Source organism: Pelobates fuscus, chromosome 5 (genome assembly GCF_036172605.1).
Source record: "Pelobates fuscus isolate aPelFus1 chromosome 5, aPelFus1.pri, whole genome shotgun sequence".
Classification (NCBI taxonomy): domain Eukaryota; kingdom Metazoa; phylum Chordata; class Amphibia; order Anura; family Pelobatidae; genus Pelobates; species Pelobates fuscus.
This window is the reverse complement of record NC_086321.1, coordinates 365061331-365083860: the sequence shown is the minus strand read 5'-3', so window position 1 is coordinate 365083860 and position 22530 is coordinate 365061331. Positions and strand designations below refer to the sequence as shown.

The window sequence follows — 22530 nt, the reverse complement described above, 5'->3', positions numbered from 1 at the left end:
AATCTTGCTTGAACATTTATTCCAACCATGGTTCCCTGCTTATTCATGGTCCCTGATTTCTGTATGTTTTTCCTTATTTGAAGTATGTCCGTAGCGCAAAAAAAAAAAAAAAGGTATAATGAAAAAAACATTGTGTGAGATCGTATCAGAATTTCTCCTGAGCCCTGCTTTGTGTCTTTCAGCTTGTTGATTACAGGTCGGAGTTCAGCAAGTGGTGGGTAACAGAATTTAAGACCATCAAATTCCCATCTCAGGGGACTGTGTTCGACTACTTCATAGACCCAGAAAGCAAGAAATTCGAGCCGTGGGCCAAGCTCATCCCAAAATTTGAATTCGATGCAGATATGCCACTCCAGGTTTGTAGAATAAGTGTGTGTGTGTGTGTTTATATATGTACGTTGTTGTTTTTTTCCCGTTACATTTTCTGTATTTTCACAGTGAAGGCCTCTGGGAATTAAAGGAGCGGTAGGACGGTTTTGATTTTCTATTTTGCAGTCTTGCTAATGTGACAATTCGCAGAAAACAAGGCCGGTAATAATGAGACAGGCGACAGCTGTAGGGAATTCCTGTCTAAAATTGAAAAGAAGCTGAAATATGCTCACAATGCTCTTTTTCTTTCTAACCTCCTAAACACCAGATATTTTTTTTTTTTTTTTTTTTTAAATCCAACTTTGGCCCTGTGTGTGTATATGTATGTGTATATAAAGTTGATCATAACAGACAAGGCCGAGATTCTCAATTATTGTTTTAGACGCCTATGAATACAAAAACCTTCACTCTGGGCTCTATATAATTTTGTTACTTGTAAACCTCCCCAATTTTATTGACCCTTCTTACCATGTTCTTAGATCTCTGAGCTGTCGGTACAACGGTGCCTATTATATATCCATTATTCTTGGCAAGACATGATTTGAAAATCTCATTGCATTTATTCCCAACAGCCACAAAAACCGCACAATGCAGCTGAGCTTTGCTTTCATCGTTGTTGAAACTAGCTAACTGCTGCTTAGATTTCAATCAAAGGGACAGGAGGAACGGTAGACTATAGACACAGCTGGTTTGAGTGTTTCGAAACAATACGTAAAGATTTCAGATTGAGAACTGGCATTCGTAGCTCCTTGCTAAATAAACACCTTAAAGAAAGACTCTCTCGGTTTTCCATGATGGAATAAAAAAAAATGTTTTTTTAATTAATTCATAAAAATGTAGGACTACACAGATATTAAGGGTTTCATATCCCACTAAGCTTGTTTACAGGCAGTCGTTTGTGGCCATTCCAGTATCTAATTCATTGCAAACTTGCAAGTCTAGGCCCTTCCTCCTCATCCACACGTGAATTCCTGCCTCAGGCGTAAAGCGATATTTAATTATAATTGCACGTACTTTACCACCATATTTCTTATCTCTGTGACCACCGTGGACGTATTTCCTCCTTTTCCTGTCCTTGGCATACCAAGTGGTCATTATGAAACAACATTACAACCTCAGTCAGCATGCATGCTGAATATTTATGTTGTCCGAGGCAATAAAGTTGCAGAGACCGAGTACTTATAATATGCATGACCGGACAGCAACACAAAAGCCCTTATTATGTACAATGAATACAGATAGAATCTTACACGTGGAAAGCGTATTGACCCGTAACTAACAGGCGGCCAATCGACCTTACATCTGCTAATTATATTTCCCAGAATCCTGTGGTGATAAACTTGGCATGTAAACACAGTAACCCAGTAACCGAGGTACATTAAAGGCAGATGTTCTACAATTTCAACCTCCCACCTCCATGGTGTGAGGGCATATCTGCCCTGCTCTGTCTGTCTGTCTAAATATATATTTTGAGATTCTCCTAAAAAAAAAAAAAAAAGGGTGGGGGGGGTGGGGGATAGTTCCTTCAAAGTGGCTATCTCCTTATACTAAAGTCTTTTCTGTAACAAATTGTGTATATACTCAATTTTTAGGTGACACGGATTTATACGTGTCTATGCCTGGTTTTGCAAAATGAATAGTATCTCCTTTTTTAAAACACCAAATTGAATCAGTGATTTTATTTCTTTACTGTACTGGCAATAAAGCATCTAGTGTATTTGTTAGCACAATCTCTTGTAATCTCAACGATCTGATATATTGTATTTTATTTTATTTACTTTTTTCCAGGCCTGCTTAGTGCATACCAATGAAACAATCAGAGTCCGTTATTTCATGGACAAACTGCTGGAGAAAAAGAGGCCTGTGATGTTGGTTGGAAATGCTGGCACTGGAAAGTCGGTGCTCGTTGGGGACAAGTTGTCTTCGTTGGATCCTGATGAGTATATGATAAAGAATGTCCCGTTTAACTACTACACGACTTCTGCAATGCTGCAAGGTAATGAAATGCCGTCTGTCTCAAAGGAAAAACTAGAATTATTTTGTAGGCCCATTTGCTCCCCCAATAAATGGACAACGGACATCAAATATTCACTTCTCATTCTTTACAGTTAATGAAAATTTTTAGTTATTTTTTAATGATTTATATTGATTTATTTATTTGTAAAAATTCCACTTTTTTTTATCTAGCTGGGCAGCCATGTTGGGTCAGACTCTACAGTCATATGACCAACTGCTGCTCAACCTAACTTGCCTGCTGCTGTGATTGGTCTGTGTAAAACTGCCGCAGTGGTCAAGTTAGGTTGAGCAGCAGTTGGTCAGATAGTCTTATCCAACATGGCTGCTCACACAGAATTTTTTTTTTCAAAAAATAAAGTGGAATTTTCTCAAAAAATTAATATACAACATTTAGAAAAAAAAGGTCCATTAAATGTGATATGCTTTAAAATATATATATATTTTTTTTAAATTTGATGACCGTCATCCTTAATTTAAGTTTCCAGTGGTGTGATCATTTTTGGAAAGGGCATATATACTGAGTAGTTCTGAATGGAATGAAGCAGATAAGTTCACCTTCATATATATATATTGTATTAATTTATTTTAAGCCAAGAGGTTTATAAATTAAAGTACATACTCACTCATATTGGATTATATAATGGCCCTGTGGTGTGCCATGGGTTTAACTTTGTTTGTAACTCTAGGGCTAGTAAATATAGTTTACAGAAATCGGAAACAAGGTTAGCAATCATTCTCAAAATAGTTCACTCATTTGACCATTCTCACTAGAATTGTGCATGTTCAGAAAAATTGGTTCAGCCAAACCATTTTTTCAGAAATCAAGAATGATTTTTGGCATGGCCAAATTTTGGCCATATGTCCGTTCAGCTCTGCCGAATTAGGTACAGAGAAGCTGTTACAAGGAACCGATCAGTAGAGGCAAAAGGGCATGGAAATGGGCCAATCCGTGTACTGTAAAATGCATACATTATATAGCTGTCAATCATCTATTTTTTCCATCAATAATCTCTGTTTGACGCCACAAGCAGAATTCTAAATCACAAATCAAACCAAACTTACGGACCGAACAGAGTCTCCAGTCTTATTTCTTACCACTTGGATGGATTACACTTTTTTTTCAGCCTGTCTCTTACTACAACTTGAATGAACTGCTTTCTCTAAAATTCCGCATTACATGCTGAAATAAAATGCATTACAGGCAAAACTCCTATACTTTGCATTACGGCTTCATGAACCCTTTAATAATTAATACAACTTCGGTGCTGTTTTACAGGACATCGTTGGGTTGTGTGTGCTCACCCAGAAGTATGCTAACTTGCGGTTGAGCGCCATATTCGATACATTACACAAAGCAAACCGGAGATTTGCAGCATACGTATTTTGTAAAAGGCTCACAATCTCTGCTTATTTTGCAGTTTTCACCTCCACCCAGGCCAGCCATTAGCTTCAATATGTTTTATGGGGCAATGGCAGGCTAATAACTACTTTAATTTAGTGTGTTCTAGTGACACCGCTTGAACGCACACCACGTACACTCAGGAGGAAGAAAACATCTGTCCTGAAAGAGAGTTCGAACAAATAATTAGAGTCAATTTTCTTACAAAACAGCAAATGTGGAGGGCAATTTATTAGGAAACAAACACAAGCTCATTACAGAGACGCGGGCGTCAGCAGCCATCTCTTGTAGCAATTATCCAGACCTCTCTGATTTATGTTTACTTTTCTTTAAATCGAGACTTATTGTAAAAGGTCATAGAAAAAAACAAAAAAACAGGTCAATGGCATAACTATAAAAATCATCGCACTGTGCAGATAGGTCTAACTTCTTAAAAGGCTGTGGGATTTGAGGGGCCACAATCCTTATTTAGGGGAGTGGGCTCATTTATAGAACAAGCGGTGCACTTACGAAGAAACATATGAAAACTTCCAAATGTAACTTTCCTTAGATGCAGTTAGATAAAATCAAGTCTGCTATGTTATCTAGTCGAATATTTTGACCTCTAATTTGAATTTCACTTTATGTTCTCAAACAGTGTAGTGAATAACCCTGTGAGTGAAGTAATTCAACAAAAAAAAGTCACGTTATACGTCGATTTTAAAAGCTCCCATATGCATGAAAATATCGGTGTATTTTGCAGAATTCAATCCCCAAATACAAACATATGAAAGCCCCAACTCTGTGTGTGTGTGTGTGTATGTGTGTGTGTATATATATATATATATATATATTTTTTATGGTTGCTATCTGTGAACATCTACATGACCTCTGTACCTCTTTGTCTCTGCAGCTATTCTTGAAAAACCACTGGAAAAAAAATCGGGCAGGAATTATGGCCCACCCGGCACCAAGAAGCTAATCTACTTCATTGATGACATGAATATGCCAGAGGTGGACACATATGGTACGGTGCAGCCTCACACCTTGATTCGACAACACATGGATTATGGCCACTGGTAATTCTTTTAGATTATTTTTAGAAGTGACTTGAATTGGTTACACTCATGCGGAATATGAGAATGAAGTAAACCTTATTTGCTGGTTTAAAACATCAAAGAAGGTCCATTCACTTGGGACATTTAGGATCCAAGTCCAACTCATCCTTTCTTCATTTTGTTAATTTCTTAAGGTATGACCGCAATAAACTCACTGTGAAAGAAATTATGAATGTCCAATATGTGTCATGTATGAACCCCACAGCTGGGAGCTTCACCATCAACCCCCGGCTGCAGGTAAGGACTATCCAGTTCAGAATAGTACTCTACTATTAACATACTGTGCACAAATAACTATCAATGATGGACAAGGTGCCTAATATCTCTTAATGTGAAGTTGATAAAAAATTAAGCCACGGGGAGTAGATTGCACCGATATCCTGTTAGTTCGAGTGGCATGGTTACGCCAAGTGTCTCAGACCTGTTTAGAATCTTCTGTTTCAATGTATTTTCATTCAAAGTTGTGCAATTTTAGCATTATATTAAAAAATAAAACTGGCAGGTTCTGGAGCTACTTAAAGGGACTCTCCAGTGCCAGGAAAACAAACCGTTTTCCTGGCACTGCAGGTCCCCTCTCCCTCCCACCTCCCATCGCAGGTAGCTGAAGGTGTTAAAACCCCTTCAGTGACTTACCTGTATCCAGCGCCGATGTCCCTCGGTGCAGGGTCAGGCTCTGCCTGCGCACCTGCCCCGCCGACCACAGCCGGCGGGGGAGACCTATTGCGCATGCGCGGCCGGCGGCGGGGAGACCTAATGCGCACGCGCATTAGACCTCCCCATAGGAAAGCATTGAATTATGCTTTCCTATGGGGATTTCGGCAACGCTGGAGGTCCTCACATTACATGAGGACCTCCAGCGTCGTATAACACGCTTATCGTGTTCTATGGCCCGCCACTAGAGGAGGACTTAACCCTGCAAGGTAAATATTGCATTTTATGAAAACTGAAATATTTACAGTTGCAGGGTTAAGGGTAGTGGGACTTGGCACCCAGACCACTCCAATGGGCAGAAGTCGTCTGAGTGCCTGGAGTGGCCCTTTAATAATGAATGTTGGTTTTCCAAATTTCTTTGTATTAGAAAAGTATCCACTGGTAGGAGCAGACACATTCAGATATGTTATTGAATATCTTAATCATGAGTCTTTGCCAGCTAGTTGGTGTTTTTTTCTATATATTTTTTTTCTAGCAAAGTAGTTGCACTTAGAATCCATTAGCAACAAGTTCCTTATTTTGACATTGATCAGTACACCTGATTAAAAATATTAGCAAGTCCCCCCCCCCCCCCCCCCTTTTACGGTCTCCTTTGCCACTATGTTTGACTGACCTTTAGTAATTCTGATACGTTTCTGAAATCTCAATGCCCCTTTGTAGAGACTTTGCCTTTTTCGCCACCTATACTGGGGAGCAGTTACCTATGTATTAGAATTTACTTTGCAGGACAGGATTTTTAAATGAGAACTTACCCAATTTTTTTTTGTGGTTTTTAACAAGATTCTCTATTCCTTTTTTTCCTCTCAAACAGCGTCACTTCAGTGTGTTTGCCCTCTCCTTCCCTGGCATTGATGCCTTGTCTACAATCTACAACACCATCCTGGCACAACATCTCAAGATGGGAAACTTCCCTGTGCCGGTGCAGAAGACCTCCCTACAACTCATAAACCTGGCCTTATCTCTACACCAGAAAGTGACCTCCACCTTCCTTCCTACTGCTATTAAATTCCACTACATCTTCAACTTGCGAGACCTCTCCAATATCTTCCAGGTGAGGCATCAAAGGGTTCGCTCTAGAAATTATGCTGTAATTTGGGATTCTAAATTTTTTGTTTTTTTGCTGTCTAAAAATATTTTTAATGCTTTCTTTTTTTTTTTCTTTCTTTTTTCTGTGTAATATTTCTTTGCTGCTAAAATTGTTTTGTTGTCTATATCCTACAGGCTTGTTTAAGATGAAACAGCAATTTTCATTAGACGAAAAACAAATTGTACTGGTTTTCATTTTAACCCTCTCCTTGTTATCCTTAACAATCCATTTCTTGGATTTCTTTTTTTTGCGAACTACACAATTTCTAACGGTTTCTGACTGACTAAATCAGCCCTTTATTGACAAGACATAGAAACATTTTTTGTGCCCAACCTTCTCCTAAGATTCAAGTGATATGTGATCATGTGAACTCTGACTGCAAAGTGATGACATTAAAATGTCCCCATTTGCTCAAAAAGTGCTGACTGTCCCCACAGACTCATTAAATTGACTCATGCAAAATAATTACAGAAAACGAGTGTTAGGTTTTTGGGGAGTGCAATAATTAGTGTAACAGATCCATTGGTTTTTATTTTTTTCACATTATTTTTGGGTTGTCACAGGAATGCAAACTTAGTTCTCACAGTACAGGGACACACTCATCTCATTAGCAACACTAATTGAGGAGCTGATTTTAGCCTGTGTGGTAATGAGACAATTATCATAGGCCGACATGTAATGAAGGGAACTGTCAACCTGTTTTGACAAGGAGAACCGTGTCGGGCCTTCAAGTCACTGTTGAACATTTACGCTAGACATTAATAGTGCTAGGTAACATGATAAAGACGGAGATGCTACACGCTGATCACAGATGGGGGACAGATGACAATTTGTCTGAAATAATCTAGAAAAAATCCTATTTGATACAGAAGCATCCTAATTTAAAGTGACGGTAAAGAATTCAGGAAAGAGAGCTGCTGAACTCATATTCAATGCACAAGAGCAATTGTTGCATTTTAGGACATGAAAGATCTTTTTTTTTTTTTTTTTTTTTTTACCGGTGACACTTTGAGCTCTTTTCATGCTTTTCATGCTTTTTCTAGCAGAATCTGATATGTTGATACAGTGTAACAGCTACATATAACAGATAGATACAGAATGTGTGAAAGTTTTTTAGAACTTTTTTGTTATTAAATGCATCTTGAAAACCTGTGATTGTACATGTGTGGCAATACAGAACATCTACCATCAGATCTAATTTGATTTTAGTGTAGGATTTATTTTCTTTTTTTTTTTAAACCATCATTTTAACTCGCTGTGTACAGAAAACTGGGTGCCTAATGACAACCAAGAGATGCTCATACAAAGAATATATAAAATATTCTCTCATCACCTCTCTATGTCCTCCTGGGATCTTCTCTATAGAACAGAATAGAATACTAGAGTGAAATCTTACCAGGGATCTATGAAGTACTATCACTACCTCTCTATGTCCTCCTGATATCTTCTCTTTAGAACTGAATACAATACACTAGGTGAGATCTTACCAGGGATCTATAAAGTACTATCACTACCTCTCTATGTCCTCCTGATATCTTCTCTATAGAACTGAACACAATACTCTAGGTGAGATCTTACCAGGGATCTATAAAGTGCTATCACTACCTCTCTATGTCCTCCTGGGATCTGCTCTATAGAACTGAACACAATACACTAGGTGAGATCTTACCAGTGATTTATAAAGTGATCTATCATTACTGGATATCTGCCCTATGTTAGACACTTTATATCTGTTCTTTGGATTCTCACCTGCTATTTGTTCCTTTGGAACATTGCCACTGAGTAGGTAACATTAAATCCTTGAAGAGCCAGAACTGCTGTTTGTATGATATTGAAATATAATGTATTAAGAGACAATCCATCCATCCTCATAATCAAAGACTAATCATTTTTATTTGTATCGGGAAGTAGTATTTCTAGATGCAAAGCAGAAGCATTCATGGTTTACCCGAATTCCGAATCCCCAGCGCGGCCAGCAATGTGGGGTGGACGTTGTGGTGATGCTCCGCTGTGCCTCCATGCTGGGATGATTAGATTATTTTCTTCTTCCCGTGCTTATTCTCCATAGCATCCGTATTTGATTCTCACAGTTCACAGCAAACTGTCAACCAGCGTTAACTTGTATTGTAACTGCATCTAAACGTTCCTCGTCAGAACCAAGACCAGATCCCCCCCCTGAATCTCTCATGACACTTAATCAATTCAGGCTTCCATTCAAAGTGCTTGTGAAATGACCAAATACAGAGTGATAGGTCTAAAAGTCATGGTTACACATTTCTACAGTATTATTTATACTAGATAGATCTCATATTTATTTAGATTATTTACCTTCTGTTGGGCCATTTGCACTTGGTTGAGGGAAGATCATGAAGATAGTCTATTTTGTCTTTTTACTGTAAAGGCTTGAACAAGCACTGTTTTGGCTACCTGGTAATCCATGTAGGTACATGTCAGGTCTAGAGTCGCCATATGGGCAGTCGGAACCTAGGACAATAACCCCCCACATACTTAACCCAATAATGCGCTGACACTAGGATATATGGGTAAAATTGTCCACAGCTTTTATTAACCATTTATAATAATAAAGAACATAAACAATATAATAATAATAATAATAATTTAACATATAAATATGGGTCATTGCCCCCATACTCCGCCCTCGCATCTGCATCCTTCTTTTAATATACCGGGCAATGACCCCCAACATATTAACACATATATATATATATATATATCTTTAACAATTTGCAACCTTACTCCAACATAACAGTTTAAGTGCCAACCATAAATAACCACGGCAGGGGTATACCCGGATACCCCTACCCCACCAGGTTCTGAGCCACCTCCAGGACTCGAAACCTACCAACCACCAGTGACCACAATTTCCATGTCCGTGACGTTCCTCATGGGAGCCTATTTCCTCCTCCTCGGCTCCCTATCCCGCCACGAGCTCAGTCCTTGACCCCTTAAGCTGTCTGAGCTCCCCCACCCCGGAGAAAGGGTGCCCTATGCAACCCATCCTGGAGCCCCAGGTTCAGCAGGTCCCAACCTACAGCCGATAGGTGAACGCCGTCCGGGTGATAATACCCTGGCAAACCACCTTCCAATTCCCCGTGTCTCACCACTACTCCCCCTAACTTCCTCACGAAGCTAGCCATCAAACTGTTCACCTTGCCCCTGCATCCGTCCAAGGCCGCATGGTCCCGGGCGTGTCTCCAGCGCAGCCGCGGGACCCTTTCCGACCACACCAACATGACCCCAGGAAGCAGATCAACCAGTCTGTTAAGGTCCTGTTTCATCCACTTGACTAGTCTCCGTTGCGGAATGAGGCCCAGGTCATTGCCCCCCGCATGCAGCACCAACATGTCGGGCCTCACCCCGCCTGCCACCCTACGGAACACCGCCGCGCATACATCCCTCCAGCCATATCCCCTGAACCCAAACCATTGTACTGCCAACTGGTCCATCGGAAAGCCCAGCTGCTGGCCTTTTGCTCGAGCTGCAGCCCTCCTGGCGGCCCAGAAGATGAAGGAATGGCCCACGATCCATGCAACACGACCTGGGGAAGGAGGAAAGACAGAGTATAAATACCCCCCGTGCCCACCGGAGTGCCCCCTTTTTGTGCCCTAGCTAGCACTCCAATAAACCCAAGCGAATATAAGAGCGAAACCGGACAGACTCCCATCTCCCGATCCTCCGTGGCTGCTCCAATGCGAAACGAGTGGGTGCCGTAGGCGCTCGCACTCAACCCCAACCGTACTAAGCCCATCCGGAAAACTTTAGTGAATTGAAAGTGGGATAGCGACGAGCCGTCTGCATGCACCAAGAGTGACCCGTCCACTGTTGGCCTCCGCTCCAAGTAGTGCACTACCGCAGCCACTGGACACAAGGTCGAACCCGGCAGGGGGCCCAGGGTCACGTCCCTGCCTGCCCCTTTGACGTCAGTCTTAGACCTGGCCAGGTGCACCACCAACTGTCCCCCAAGTGTGCGAACCCCTGATGCCTGTATGCCCCCTGATGCCGACCGCGTGGCACTCACCAACTCACCAATCCTGAAGGCCCCGAAAAAGGCCAGCAGGAATGCCGCCCTAAACAGAGCCACTTCAAACCCATCGAAGCAGATATCAGGCAAGGCCCGAATTAGACCCCCCAGCACCCGTACCGACACCGGGCGCCTAGCGACTGGCACCCTACGGCCCCTCCGGGAGCCTTTTAGAGCCTGCCGTATAACAAAAGCTTTCGTAAGGTCTTCCCCCCCCCCGTGGAGCTTGAACCAAAAGGCCATTGCCGCCATGGTCCTGTCCACCACCGCCGGAGACGCACCTCCTGCCAACAAGTGGAAGGTGAACCACAGGAAGGCGTCCAGCAGTGGCTCCCCTGTCGCTCGCCTACCCAGCCCGTCCCAGGAACGCTCCCATGCACCCCAGACCTTACTGTAGGCGGCCCAGGTGGCCGGCGCGAGCGACGCCTTCACAAGTCCTCCAAGCATGACGCTCCTAACTGCCACATCTCGTCCGGGCACGCCAGGCCCACATCCAGCGCCTCCGGGGCCATCGTCCGGAACCTGGACCACTGAAAACGAGACAGAGCGTCAGCCACCTCGTTCAAGTACCCCGGCACATGTCGCGCGCGAAAGACCACGTTAAGGGACATGCACAGCAAGACAAATCGCCGCAACAACGCCACCACTGGCCTAGACGCTGCTGACAGGTTGTTAACTGCATGCACCACGGACATGTTGTCCGAGAAAAAGACCACTTTTCGGTCCCGCAAGCTATCCCCCCACAAGGCCAACGCCACCACCAACGGGAACAGCTCCAGAAAGGCCAAGTTACGCATAAGGGGGCTCTGGCCCCACGCCACCGGCCACTTTTCTGCGCACCATTTCCCACTGAAGTAGGCCCCAAACCCCACGCTACTGGACGCGTCGGTGAACAGCTCTAACTCGGCTGTCGACACGCCTTCCCGTCGAAAGAACACTGTCCCGTTAAAATCCTGCAAGAAGGTGTCCCACACCACCAAGTCAGCCCGCATGGACGAGGATACTCTTATGAAATGGTGCGGAGACCGGGCCCCAGCCGTAGCCGCCGACAAGCTGCGGCTAAACACCCTACCCATCGGGATCAGCCGGCAGGCGAAGTTGAGCATCCCTATCAACGATTGCAGTTGCTGGAGCGTCACCTTGCGCGCCTGTCTCACCGCTCCCACTTTGGACCGCAGCGCCTCCAATTTGGACAGCGGCAGTCGGCATTCCCCAAGCGCAGAATCTATCTCCAATCCCAAGAAGCTGAGGCACCCGGTCGGGCCCTCAGTCTTCTCCGCCGCTAGTGGCACCCCAAATTGGCCCGCCACCCATTCAATGGTCCTCAGCAAGTGCAGGCAAGCCGGGGAGTCGGCAGGCCCCACACAGAAAAAATCATCCAAGTAGTGTACCGCCGCCCTGTCCCCCGCCTCAACCCGCACCACCCATTCAAGAAAAGAACTAAACTTTTCAAAATAGGAGCAAGAAATGGAGCATCCCATTGGGAGACACAAGTCCACATAATAGCCCCCTTCGAAAAGACACCCCAGCAGGTGGTGACACGCCGGGTGGACAGGGAGCAGCCGAAAAGCCGCTTCGATGTCAACCTTCGCCATAAGAGCCCCACGCCCGGCCTTCTTTACCAGCTCGACCGCCTGGTCGAATGATGCATAAGAGACCGAGCACAGCTCTTTATCGATGTCATCGTTCACTGACCCGCCCTTAGTGTACGACAGGTGGTGAATGAGCCTAAACTTCCCTGGCTCCTTCTTAGGGACCACTCCGAGAGGGGAAACCCGGAGGCCCTCTATCGGCGGTGCCCGGGAACGGCCCTGCCATCCTACCCAAAATAACTTCCTTACCCAGCTTGTCCCGTACCACTTCTGGAAATTCCGCCACTGATTTTAGATTATGCGGGTGCCCCATGCATTCCCTGACCCGGAACGGGATAAAGAAACCCTGCCCGAACCCGGCCCTGAGGAGCTCGGCGTCTGCCTTATTACCGTAGCGGCTTAGCCAGGGTTCCATCGCGTCTAGCCTCACTGGGGTGAGTCCCCTGGGCAGCGGAAACCCCTCCACCGCCAACCGCGGACCCGGCCCCTGATCCCCCAGACTTCCCTTTCTTGAAGCAGCGCTGCAGCCCATGTGCCCCCCCACAGCCGGAGCATTCGTGCTTAAATCGGCAGGAAGCACCCCATTTGCATTGGCCTTCATTGAACAGCCAGCAAAGTCCCTTTTGCGATGCGGCCGACGAGGCGGACTGACCTTTTGCGCCAGCCGCATGCTGAAAGGGCTGCACCTTTTGCGCCATAATCAGCTTCATCCAGAGAGGCAGGTCCATCTGGTCCCACCTCATACCCGGATTAGCCACCAGCCGCTGCCAGAACTGCTCGTCATACCGCCACCATGCCAGCCCGCCATAGGTGCGGTATGCCTCCCAAATCCCATCCAAGTAGCAAAACAGGGAAGAGCACACGCCCGTCGACTTTTCCCCTATCACGCTGGCCAGGACGCAAAACGCCCTTAACCAGTTCCCAAAAGATTTCGGTATCTTGCGATACCTCTTCCGCTTCTCTTCCTCCTCCTTCTTCTCATCTTTTTTATCCTCCTCCTTGAGGTCAATAAATTCCTCCAAAGGAAGGAGGGAGAAGATCTCCACATACTCCCCCTTCCAGATCCTGTCTTTCACCTCCCGCTTGAGGTGGACCCCGAGCGGGCCTGCAAATGATACGTAGGCGTGCTGCCTTGCCGCATCCGACACCCCCCAGTTAGTTCCACTCGCTCGCTCCCTGCATCCCCTGTGCTGGGCGCATCCCCTGTGCTGGGCGCATCCCCTGTGCTGGGCGCATCCCCTGTGCTGGGCGCAGCCCCTGCCTCCACACTGCTCGCCGGCACTGCCGGGGTCCCCGCCCCGGGCTCCCTAGCCGCCGCCCCCTGCGCCCACACCTGCCCTACGCTAACCCCTGAACCACCCCCGCCCCCAGTGAGTGGAGCAGTGATTGTAGTGTCTGTACTAGCATGTTGGATTGCATCAATCCGCTGGACTCACCGGCCAAGCCCCCGGATCCGTAAGTGCCCGGGGCTGCGAAGGGAACTGCTGTGCCTCCATGAAGGGCAACGTCCACTGAAGTCCCGCCAACCGGGGAGCCCACCCGGTGCCTCCCGAACACTGATGAGGAGTGGCTCCGAGACCTGAAATGAGGAGAAGAAGTCCTGGGCAGGGTGTACTGTTCCCCAGCAGCCCTTCCGTCCCGACCCAGGGAGCGCCTGCCGACCGCCAAGGCCTCCCGCTGCCTGCTGTCCTGCCGTTGCTCTTCTGGGGCCCCACCCCGCGGGCTACAACTCCTGCCATCACCCCCTGAAGCCTGCTACCGTCGACCATGCCTGTGGGACACCAACCTACCTCCCACGGAACCACTGGACGAAGACCTACGGCGCCGCTTCTCGTGATGCCTACCTGCCCTAGCGTACCTAACCGGGGATGGACTCCCACTGCTAGACCTAGAAACCGACCTGTCACCGGACTGGACCCGCCTAAGCCCCCCTTTCTCGGCCCCTGAGCTACTGAGGGCCCCACCATCCTCACCCCCACTGCGCCCAGAAAAACTGCCCCTACGCTTTCCCCCCTTGCCTCAGCAGCCCCCTGCCCTACCCTCCTCGCCAAACCCCCTGACCTGCCAGAAGATAGAGCCCGCTGCCCACTCACCTCCCCTGTCTCCCCTTCTCTGGCCTCCCGACCACTAGACCCCCGGGCCGCTACAGCCTGGCCCCCAACCGCCCCCTTCCGCCCATGGCTAACCAGCCCTCCCTCCCTTACTACTGGCCTCTTAGGGGAAACCTGCCCTGTCCCCTAGCCATGTACCCTTAGCACTGGACACATCATGGGGGGCCCCTGGAGGATCCCCAGCACTTGCCTGCTGCTTCCGGTTTGCCAGGGGCCCTCTCCGGGCCGTCCTGCCCTGGGCCCCATCCTTCCCGGCCTCCAGTGTATTGGGCGCCCTCCCGGGCCGCATCCCAGTCGGTCCTGGCCCTGGAGAGGGCCGTTCGTCCGCCGCACGCCTCCTCACGCCAGGCGCCACCCCACCCGGTCCGGGGGGCGCACCGCCAGCCTCTTCAGCCGCCACCCGCCGGGAAGCACCTCGCCGTGGGCCGCGCCGCGGGAGGCGGGGCTCAACCACGGGGTCCGCGGGCCTGCTACACCTGCCGCTTCTGCCCACGGCCTCCATTCCGCCGTCACCTCCCTCCTCCAGTCCTGATCCGGGACTTAAACGCCGTGGGGGCCTCTTGGCCCGCTGTGGCCTCTCTCCGCCGCCATCTCTCGCCGCCGCCGCCGCCATCAGGATCTGGTCCAGCTGGGCCCGAACCCAGCCCGCGTCCTGTCGCAGCGCCGCCGTCCGGATTCCAGCCAGCAACCTCTCCACTTCTTCCATGGCCCTGCAGAGGTGACAAAGGGAAAACCCTACTCAGCAAAGCAGCGAACACCAGGGTGCACACAAACTCTGCTAGGTAGGAAATTAAAATGTGCTCTGACTAAAATGGCTGCCTACTTAAGTAGACCAGCCCCTATTACCCACAACCCCCCAGTCCTGTCCGGCTCCTCCTAATTGCAGCTCAGTTACTTTTGTGCGAAACTTATATTTCATTGGATACCTGGCTCTGCATTTCTTTTAACCTTTACATTTTCAGTAATTTCATTAACTAACTATCTATCTATCTATCTATCTATCTATCTATCTATCATTTATAAATTATGGTATATGTAAACAGTGGGTTTCAAGGAGATCTACTATTCTGTAACAAAAACTCAAGTTACTGGATACAAAAGTCCAGAAATCCGAGTATAAGCTGGAACTATAATGGCATAAGATAAGTCTGTAAAGTTTAAAAATACTATAGTACAAGAAAATACTTGACACATTTAGGAGGGGTACACACTATGTACTTTCTTGTACTATAGTATGCCATTATAGTTCCAGCTTATACTCGGATTTCTGGACTTTTGTATCCAGGAACTTGAGTTTTTGTTTTTCAAATTTAGGGGTTAGGCTCCAGGACACCTCTGGAGTGTCCGATAAGGTGTTCTGTCTCCACAGGTTGTTGGGTTACTCCCTTTCTTAGGTTTAACCATCAACTGTGGAGTCTATAATTTTTGTTTCAGATCTACTATTCTGCCATTTTGTATATGTTCAGTGCGTAATATGTGCTGAACTTTTGTTTTAAAGAGTCATTTTACGTAAAAAAATAAATAAAAATAATAATCTTCATTAAATTAGTTTATTTTGGTTTTGACTCTTCCTCTTTATATTATCTGGATGTACTGTGAAACTAGTGACCTAATGTATGTGTGTTTTTATTTATTTTTTGTTATTTTAACTTATGGTAGAGATATACATGTGCAATTAGTTCCGGTCCGAGAGTGAATTCGGACAAATTTTGAGCAATTCGGACATTTGAATGCTTCCGAATATCCGAAGTGCCGAAGTCCCGAATTTCGGAAGTGTCGACCGAACTGAATTGCCAAAGTCCTGAATTTCCGAAATGCCGAACCGAACGGCAGACGTGCCGAATTTCGGTAGTGCCGAAGTGCTTCAGATTTCTGAAAAATTGCAAAAAAAGAGAGGGAGGGAAAATTATGTGAATGATGTTAGGTTAGGGTAGGGTTAGGGTTAGGAAGCCCTACAGATTTTCCGAATTGCCCAAGTGGCGAATTTCGGAAATGGCAACTTAAACCAAAGTGCCAAAGTCCCGAATTTGCTAAGTGCCACATTTTTTTTCTTACCCAAACCAAATTTTTGCATCATGCACATCCCTAATATACAATGTCACCTATGTTAAGTTTAAACAATAAAACAAACAATGATTTTTTTTTTTAGTTCCTTTCAAATTCTTTTTAGAACATATGGTATAAATTCGTATTTACGTCTAGGAAGTCAAAAATACTCCTGTAGGCCATTAACGTATCAAAATTGTTACCATTTGCTCAGTACAGAAGATCTATTCCCACCACTCCTTTAGAATGACTGCAATTACTTTGCTTTACTTTGATTATATAAATGACGACCAAATCAAGAAAAATGCTATTTTGTTTTAAATATATATATATATATATATTTTTTTTTTATTGTAGGGCATCCTGTTTTCAACACCCGACTGTCTGAAAACCCCGCAGGACTTGGTGAAACTTTACCTTCATGAGTCAAACCGCGTGTACAGAGACAAGATGGTGGAAGAGAAAGATTTCGATATATTTGACAAAATACAAGTTGAAATGGTGAAAAAATACTATGATGTAAGTAGTCATCTTCCTTAGCCACACTGCTCTTTAACCCCTTAAGGACCAAACTTCTGGAATAAAAGGGAATCATGACATGTCACACATGTCATGTGTCCTTAAGGGGTTAATAATAGCTAGATGCTTTTCTCAGCATTTCGACTGGAATAAAATGTAACTAACACTCTAGACATACACAAATCCCAAAATACTTTGCATGATCATGATTTTGTTTATGTGCTCACATGCTTAAAGTGACAAGGTTCATTTAGTGTGTCCTTTTTTTTTTCTCATCTTACAAAAAGTTCAGATTTTAATAGAAATTGGCACTTTTATAAATTAACCTTGTTACACTCCCCAGGCTGTCAATCAGGCAACAGGTCCTGTTACTTCCTGGTTTGGTTAGCTTATTTGCACCGAACTGAAGAGGCAGCAATTGCCAAGAGAACATGTCTTGCAAAGACTTCTCATTGAGCTGCATTGGGAAGTCTGTGATTGGACATTCACAAAAAGTCTGGGTGGGGACAGAAGGGGAGGGCTTGCAAAGGCTGCAGGGAAGATGTACAACATTTGCAAGCTGTTTTCAGATATACACCCAATTAAAAAAGCACAATTAGATGCATGCATGTTTTCATTGGGGGAATATCTACTAAAGTGATTATATAGATTTTTCTTTTAATTGGATAGTGGAGTGCCCCTTTAACGTGAAATTACACACACTTCCATAGTAACATGGAGAGGGGGGCAGTAAATGTAATATAATAGAATTAATGTCCCTCTCCATGTCTTCCTCCATTAATTATATTACATTTACTGCCCCCCTCTCCATGTCTTCCTCCATTAATTCTATCATATTACATTTACTGCCCCCCTCTCCATGTTACTATGGAAGTGTGTGTAATTTCACGTTAAAGGGGCACTCCACTATCCAATTAAAAGAAAAATGTAATATAATAGAATTAATGTCCCTCTCCATGTCTTCCTCCATTAATTCTATTATATTACATTTACTGCCCCCCTCTCCATGTCTTCCTCCATTAATTCTATCATATTACATTTACTGCCCCTCTCCAATAGTCCTTGTATTACACACAGTAGCTCTGTATTACACACTGTATCTCTGTATTACACACAGTATCCCTGTATTACACTCAGTATCTCTGTATTACACACAGTATCTCTATATTACACTCAGGTTACTGGCTATGGGAGGATAATGTATAATAAACACAGGTTACTGGCTATGGCGGGATAATGTATAATAAACACAGGTTACTGGCTATGGAGGATAATGTATAATAAACACACACACAAAAAAAAAATAATAAAAAAAAATGAATGCAGCTTCAGAATTAATCTAAATTGTATGCTGTCTAGGAGGTGTGAGGGTCTGGGAGGGAGGGTCTGCTGCTGATTGGCTGGAATGTGTCTGCTGACTGTGAGGTACAGGGTCAAAGTTTACTCAATGATGACGAATAGGGGGTGGACCGAGCAAAGCTATGTTCGCCAGGAACTATTCGCCAGCGACCAAGCTATGTTCGCCAGGAACTATTCGCCAGCGAACCGTTCGGGACATCACTATTTAACATAACTCCATTCCTGTGCTAGTTTGTGTTTTCCTGTATGGGTAGTGTGGACAAAATACCTTCTGATTTAAGAGGATAATTTGTCCTGACCCTCTTTAAACGAGGGGTGACTTATCCCTTTCTCCTTACTGCATATAACACTGTTGCCAAAATCTGACCAACTCACTGCAGAGTGTATCAAGCCTGTTCTACTCAACATCTACAAATTTGGAGGAATGGGCTATTCATATCATACCAATTTATTACATGTAAACCCCTTTACAATTGTCATGCAACCTGTAGACAAGGACCTTGTCCCCTTATTCAAGGGGTACTATAGTCACCAGCTAAATGTAGTGGTTTTAATGTCCATACCGTGTCCCTGCAGGCTTTTCAATGTAATCAATGCCTTTTCAGAGAATTGGCAGTGTTTACATTACTGTCTAGTAACACCTCTAGTGGCATCACTCAGACAGTCACTAGATGTGCTTCCTAGTCCAGTGCTGCACAGTGTGCAACACCTACTTCCTATAGAGATGCATTGATTCAATGTTGATGATGGTTCAGCTGATCTCAGCCCTGGAGGTGGAGTCAGCAAGACTGGAGCAGCGTGTGGAGAAAGATGTGTAAAATCCCGTTTTCACTGTGATCGAAGGAGGGTTGGTCACCTCAGCAGCATTTCATGACTATAGTGGCAGGAATGCATTTGTAGTCCTGAAACTATATTGTTCCTTTAAGATAGGATTAGTGGGTTCCTGCTTTTTATCCATTAGATTCCTTAACGACAATGATATTAATGATTTGCCGTATGGGTATTAATATAGCCTACACAACAAACCCCTTATTTCCACTATTTCACACATTCAAACAAGCCACTTACTACACATTATTCATGGCTTTGCAAAGCCTTCATTTTCACCTTCAGAAATTCCCCATTTTCACACGGTTTGCTTCATGGTTGATCAGTTCACAAATGTCCTGCTAAGAGTGACTACAGTCTCCACTTAAAATGAACTGTGACAGACTTGAGTATTTCTCGACTCAATAACTGTATATACCTATATATCTATCACAGCTGGTGAGGTAGCTCTGTTAGTAAATACCCTGACTGAAGAGCCTGTTCAAAAAATGCAAGGTTGCAGGTTCAAATCCCGGCAGCGTTAACTCATCCCTTCATCCTACTGAGGTCGATAAAATGAGTACCATCAATTGGGTAATAATAACATCTAGTATTATTCAGCTGCTAATTTCGTTAATTGGGTTATAAATCCTTATAAATCCTTATAAAAACTATAAACTACAGATTCCAAAGAGGAAAAAAAAATATGTTTTGCTAATTGCCCTTCTTGAGGATTTGACTGCTGAACACTGACAAAATGTTCGTCCTGTATAACAGAGCGATCAGTGTTCATTAAATCCTACCGGTCAAGTGGTTTAGGGAAATCTATATTTGTCAACATGTTGTATCCCAATGTGTAGTAGATTTTCTGCTTCATTAACAGGACATAGAAGAAACTCTAGAACAAACGAGGGAGATGAACATGTTCTGCCATTTTGCCAACGGAGTAGGAGAACCAAAATACATGCCAGTTCAGTCTTGGGAGTCCTTAAATAAAATCCTGGTGGATGCGTTGGACAACCACAATGAGGTCAACGCTGCAATGAGCCTAGTCCTGTTTGAAGATGCCATGTGTCACATGTAAGTGATCTGTGTCCCTCATTCATTACAGTGAACAAGTCACTTTCAGAGAACTACTAATAGGCCGTTTACATTGAGTATGACTGCTTTGAAGTATGTAGATTGTCCATCTCGTGCATCAGGCTTTAATACGATATGGGCCCCACCACCGTTGTAAGAGAAAAAGAAATGTTCCCGAGCAAAGCAAAATTGTCAGAACTGTCATGTTAATAGATAAAAACACAGCGGAGATGACACGTTTCCTACAAGAGGAACAATTGACCGATCTCATTTTTCAAGTAAATCAGCCAGCAAAGTGCAAAGTCATCGGTTTACACTTTGTAGACGGTGAAGTGATGCCCTTTAATTTCCCCAGAGGAAGGGGTAAGCAGTCAGAAAACACTTACTACGTTCTGAGACACCTTAATATCTCTCCAGCGGCTGCAATCGCACGTAATTGCCATGTTTCCTTTGGCTGGAGGTTGAGATAAATGATTGCTGGGTATCTTAAAAGGGATCCAGTGCTGAAATTCATATTTATTACATGCCAGAGAGGTTTTGTCTTTTGTGTGTGTGTTTATATATATTTTTTACTACAGGGGCGTTAAATGCATCAATCTGATTGGTTGACGAACGTTCTAAGGTGTGCATTATTTTCAGGGAGACGCACGGCTAAAGTAGTTCCAGACAGGTCTGGACCGCATTACAGTTGCGTAAGAAATTAGTCCTACATACAAGAGCTTTTTAATGACAAAAACTGTGGTAACTGTAGTATAAGCGGAATAATTGACTCCAGGCTGTTGAATTATTAGAAAAAATAATGCACACCCGTGTTGGCTGTGGTGTGCTGAAGCCAACGCGTAAATGAGCCTGTCACTAGGATAGGACCTGCCAAGCATAGGGTACAGTCAGATGTTTTTTTAAACAATTACATTCGGTAAGCTTTGAAGTGTATAGGCAGTAAGTGTGGAATGAGGAGAATTATCAAAATTAGTACACTGGAAGTAGCCATTGCAATGTTGCAATTTACAATTATCGTAATAACTCAAGTAATATTAACTCGAGTTTTAAATAAACCATCTCATTACATTGTTTCTAATAAGTATCTTCTTTTCCCCATGCATGTATAATGTAGAGAACTGTAATCTCATCTATGCAAAAGTCGTAATACTTGGATATTTGTTCTTTAATTGCTCCATAAAATTTGCACTTTATAGCAGACTGGGGGTGGCCATAGTTTATACTCATCTTTCTATTTTATTACCACTGACCGTGAATTTAATTTTATATTATAGGTTTCCAAGTTATTATCAACTCTTTATGATTAGAGAAACATATTTTTTAAATGAATGGTCAGATAGATGGATTGCTTATTTCTAGGTCTTTATGGTAATGTAGAGACATGTTTCTAGAATGTTTTGAGCACACATTTATGTATTTGAGTCCACACAAGAGCACATCCATTTAATCTTAACAACAGCATCCTGACACAATAGTTTTACTTTATATGTAAGTATTATGCCAGGGACAGCGGATAAGGTTGAGTTTTGCTTTGGTGACCGAGGTGGGCCCATGCACAGCACTGACTGTGGAATCTTATTAAACGTATCATTCTTCTGTTACTATGTAGCTGCCGAATCAACCGTATCCTGGAGTCCCCCAGAGGGAATGCTCTGCTGGTTGGAGTGGGTGGAAGCGGCAAGCAGAGCTTGACACGTCTTGCAGCTTATATTAGCTCGTTGGAAGTCTTCCAGATTACTCTCAGGAAAGGCTATGGGATTCCAGATCTAAAGGTAGGCTATCCTAATTCAAGTGATCCACAATCCTTTGTCAAAAGAAACAAGTAAAACAATCAACTCATACTTTCTAGCAACAGTTGAACACTGTAAGGTCAAAGATTTTCTCTATTAAAAAAAAAAAGAAAGAAAAGGATTTGAGAGATTATTCTTGAGGGTTGAAAGCAAGAAGCCCATGTGTGGCTAGTCAGCATCTCTCTACTTTGCTTTACTCTAGCTATCCTCAGCAGTGCCTGTTTCTAGCCATTCTTGGACATGGCAATACAATAAAATCTACATCAACTTGTAGTTGCAGTTTGACAATATATGTCTATGTATAAAAAAAGTTAGACTTCTGTCCTCAACCCTTCCTGTAGGCTCCTCATCCTGTTCCTATATTCTAACATGCAGTTAAAACATTATATTGCTCCTGTGCTAGATGGTCAGCTCTGTAGCTTGGAAGCAGATAAGTCAGCCACTGCTCCCACATGATTCCCACAACTTCTTCACCCAACTTGTGTTGGTAGAAGACCAAGTATAT

General features: G+C 44.2%; 1 protein-coding gene across 1 annotated transcript in view; it reads left to right on the top strand.

Moving 5' to 3' along the window:
* DNAH9 (dynein axonemal heavy chain 9) overlaps positions 1-22530 on the top strand; it is a 169762-nt gene that overhangs the window by 82367 nt on the left and 64865 nt on the right. Inside the window, exons 37-44 of the mRNA XM_063456071.1 lie at positions 183-356; positions 2158-2365; positions 4677-4842; positions 5016-5118; positions 6404-6643; positions 16828-16989; positions 20039-20235; positions 21845-22007. Of these exons, the coding sequence (XP_063312141.1) occupies positions 183-356; positions 2158-2365; positions 4677-4842; positions 5016-5118; positions 6404-6643; positions 16828-16989; positions 20039-20235; positions 21845-22007 (1413 nt within the window). The remainder of the gene's footprint in view (positions 1-182; positions 357-2157; positions 2366-4676; positions 4843-5015; positions 5119-6403; positions 6644-16827; positions 16990-20038; positions 20236-21844; positions 22008-22530) is intronic.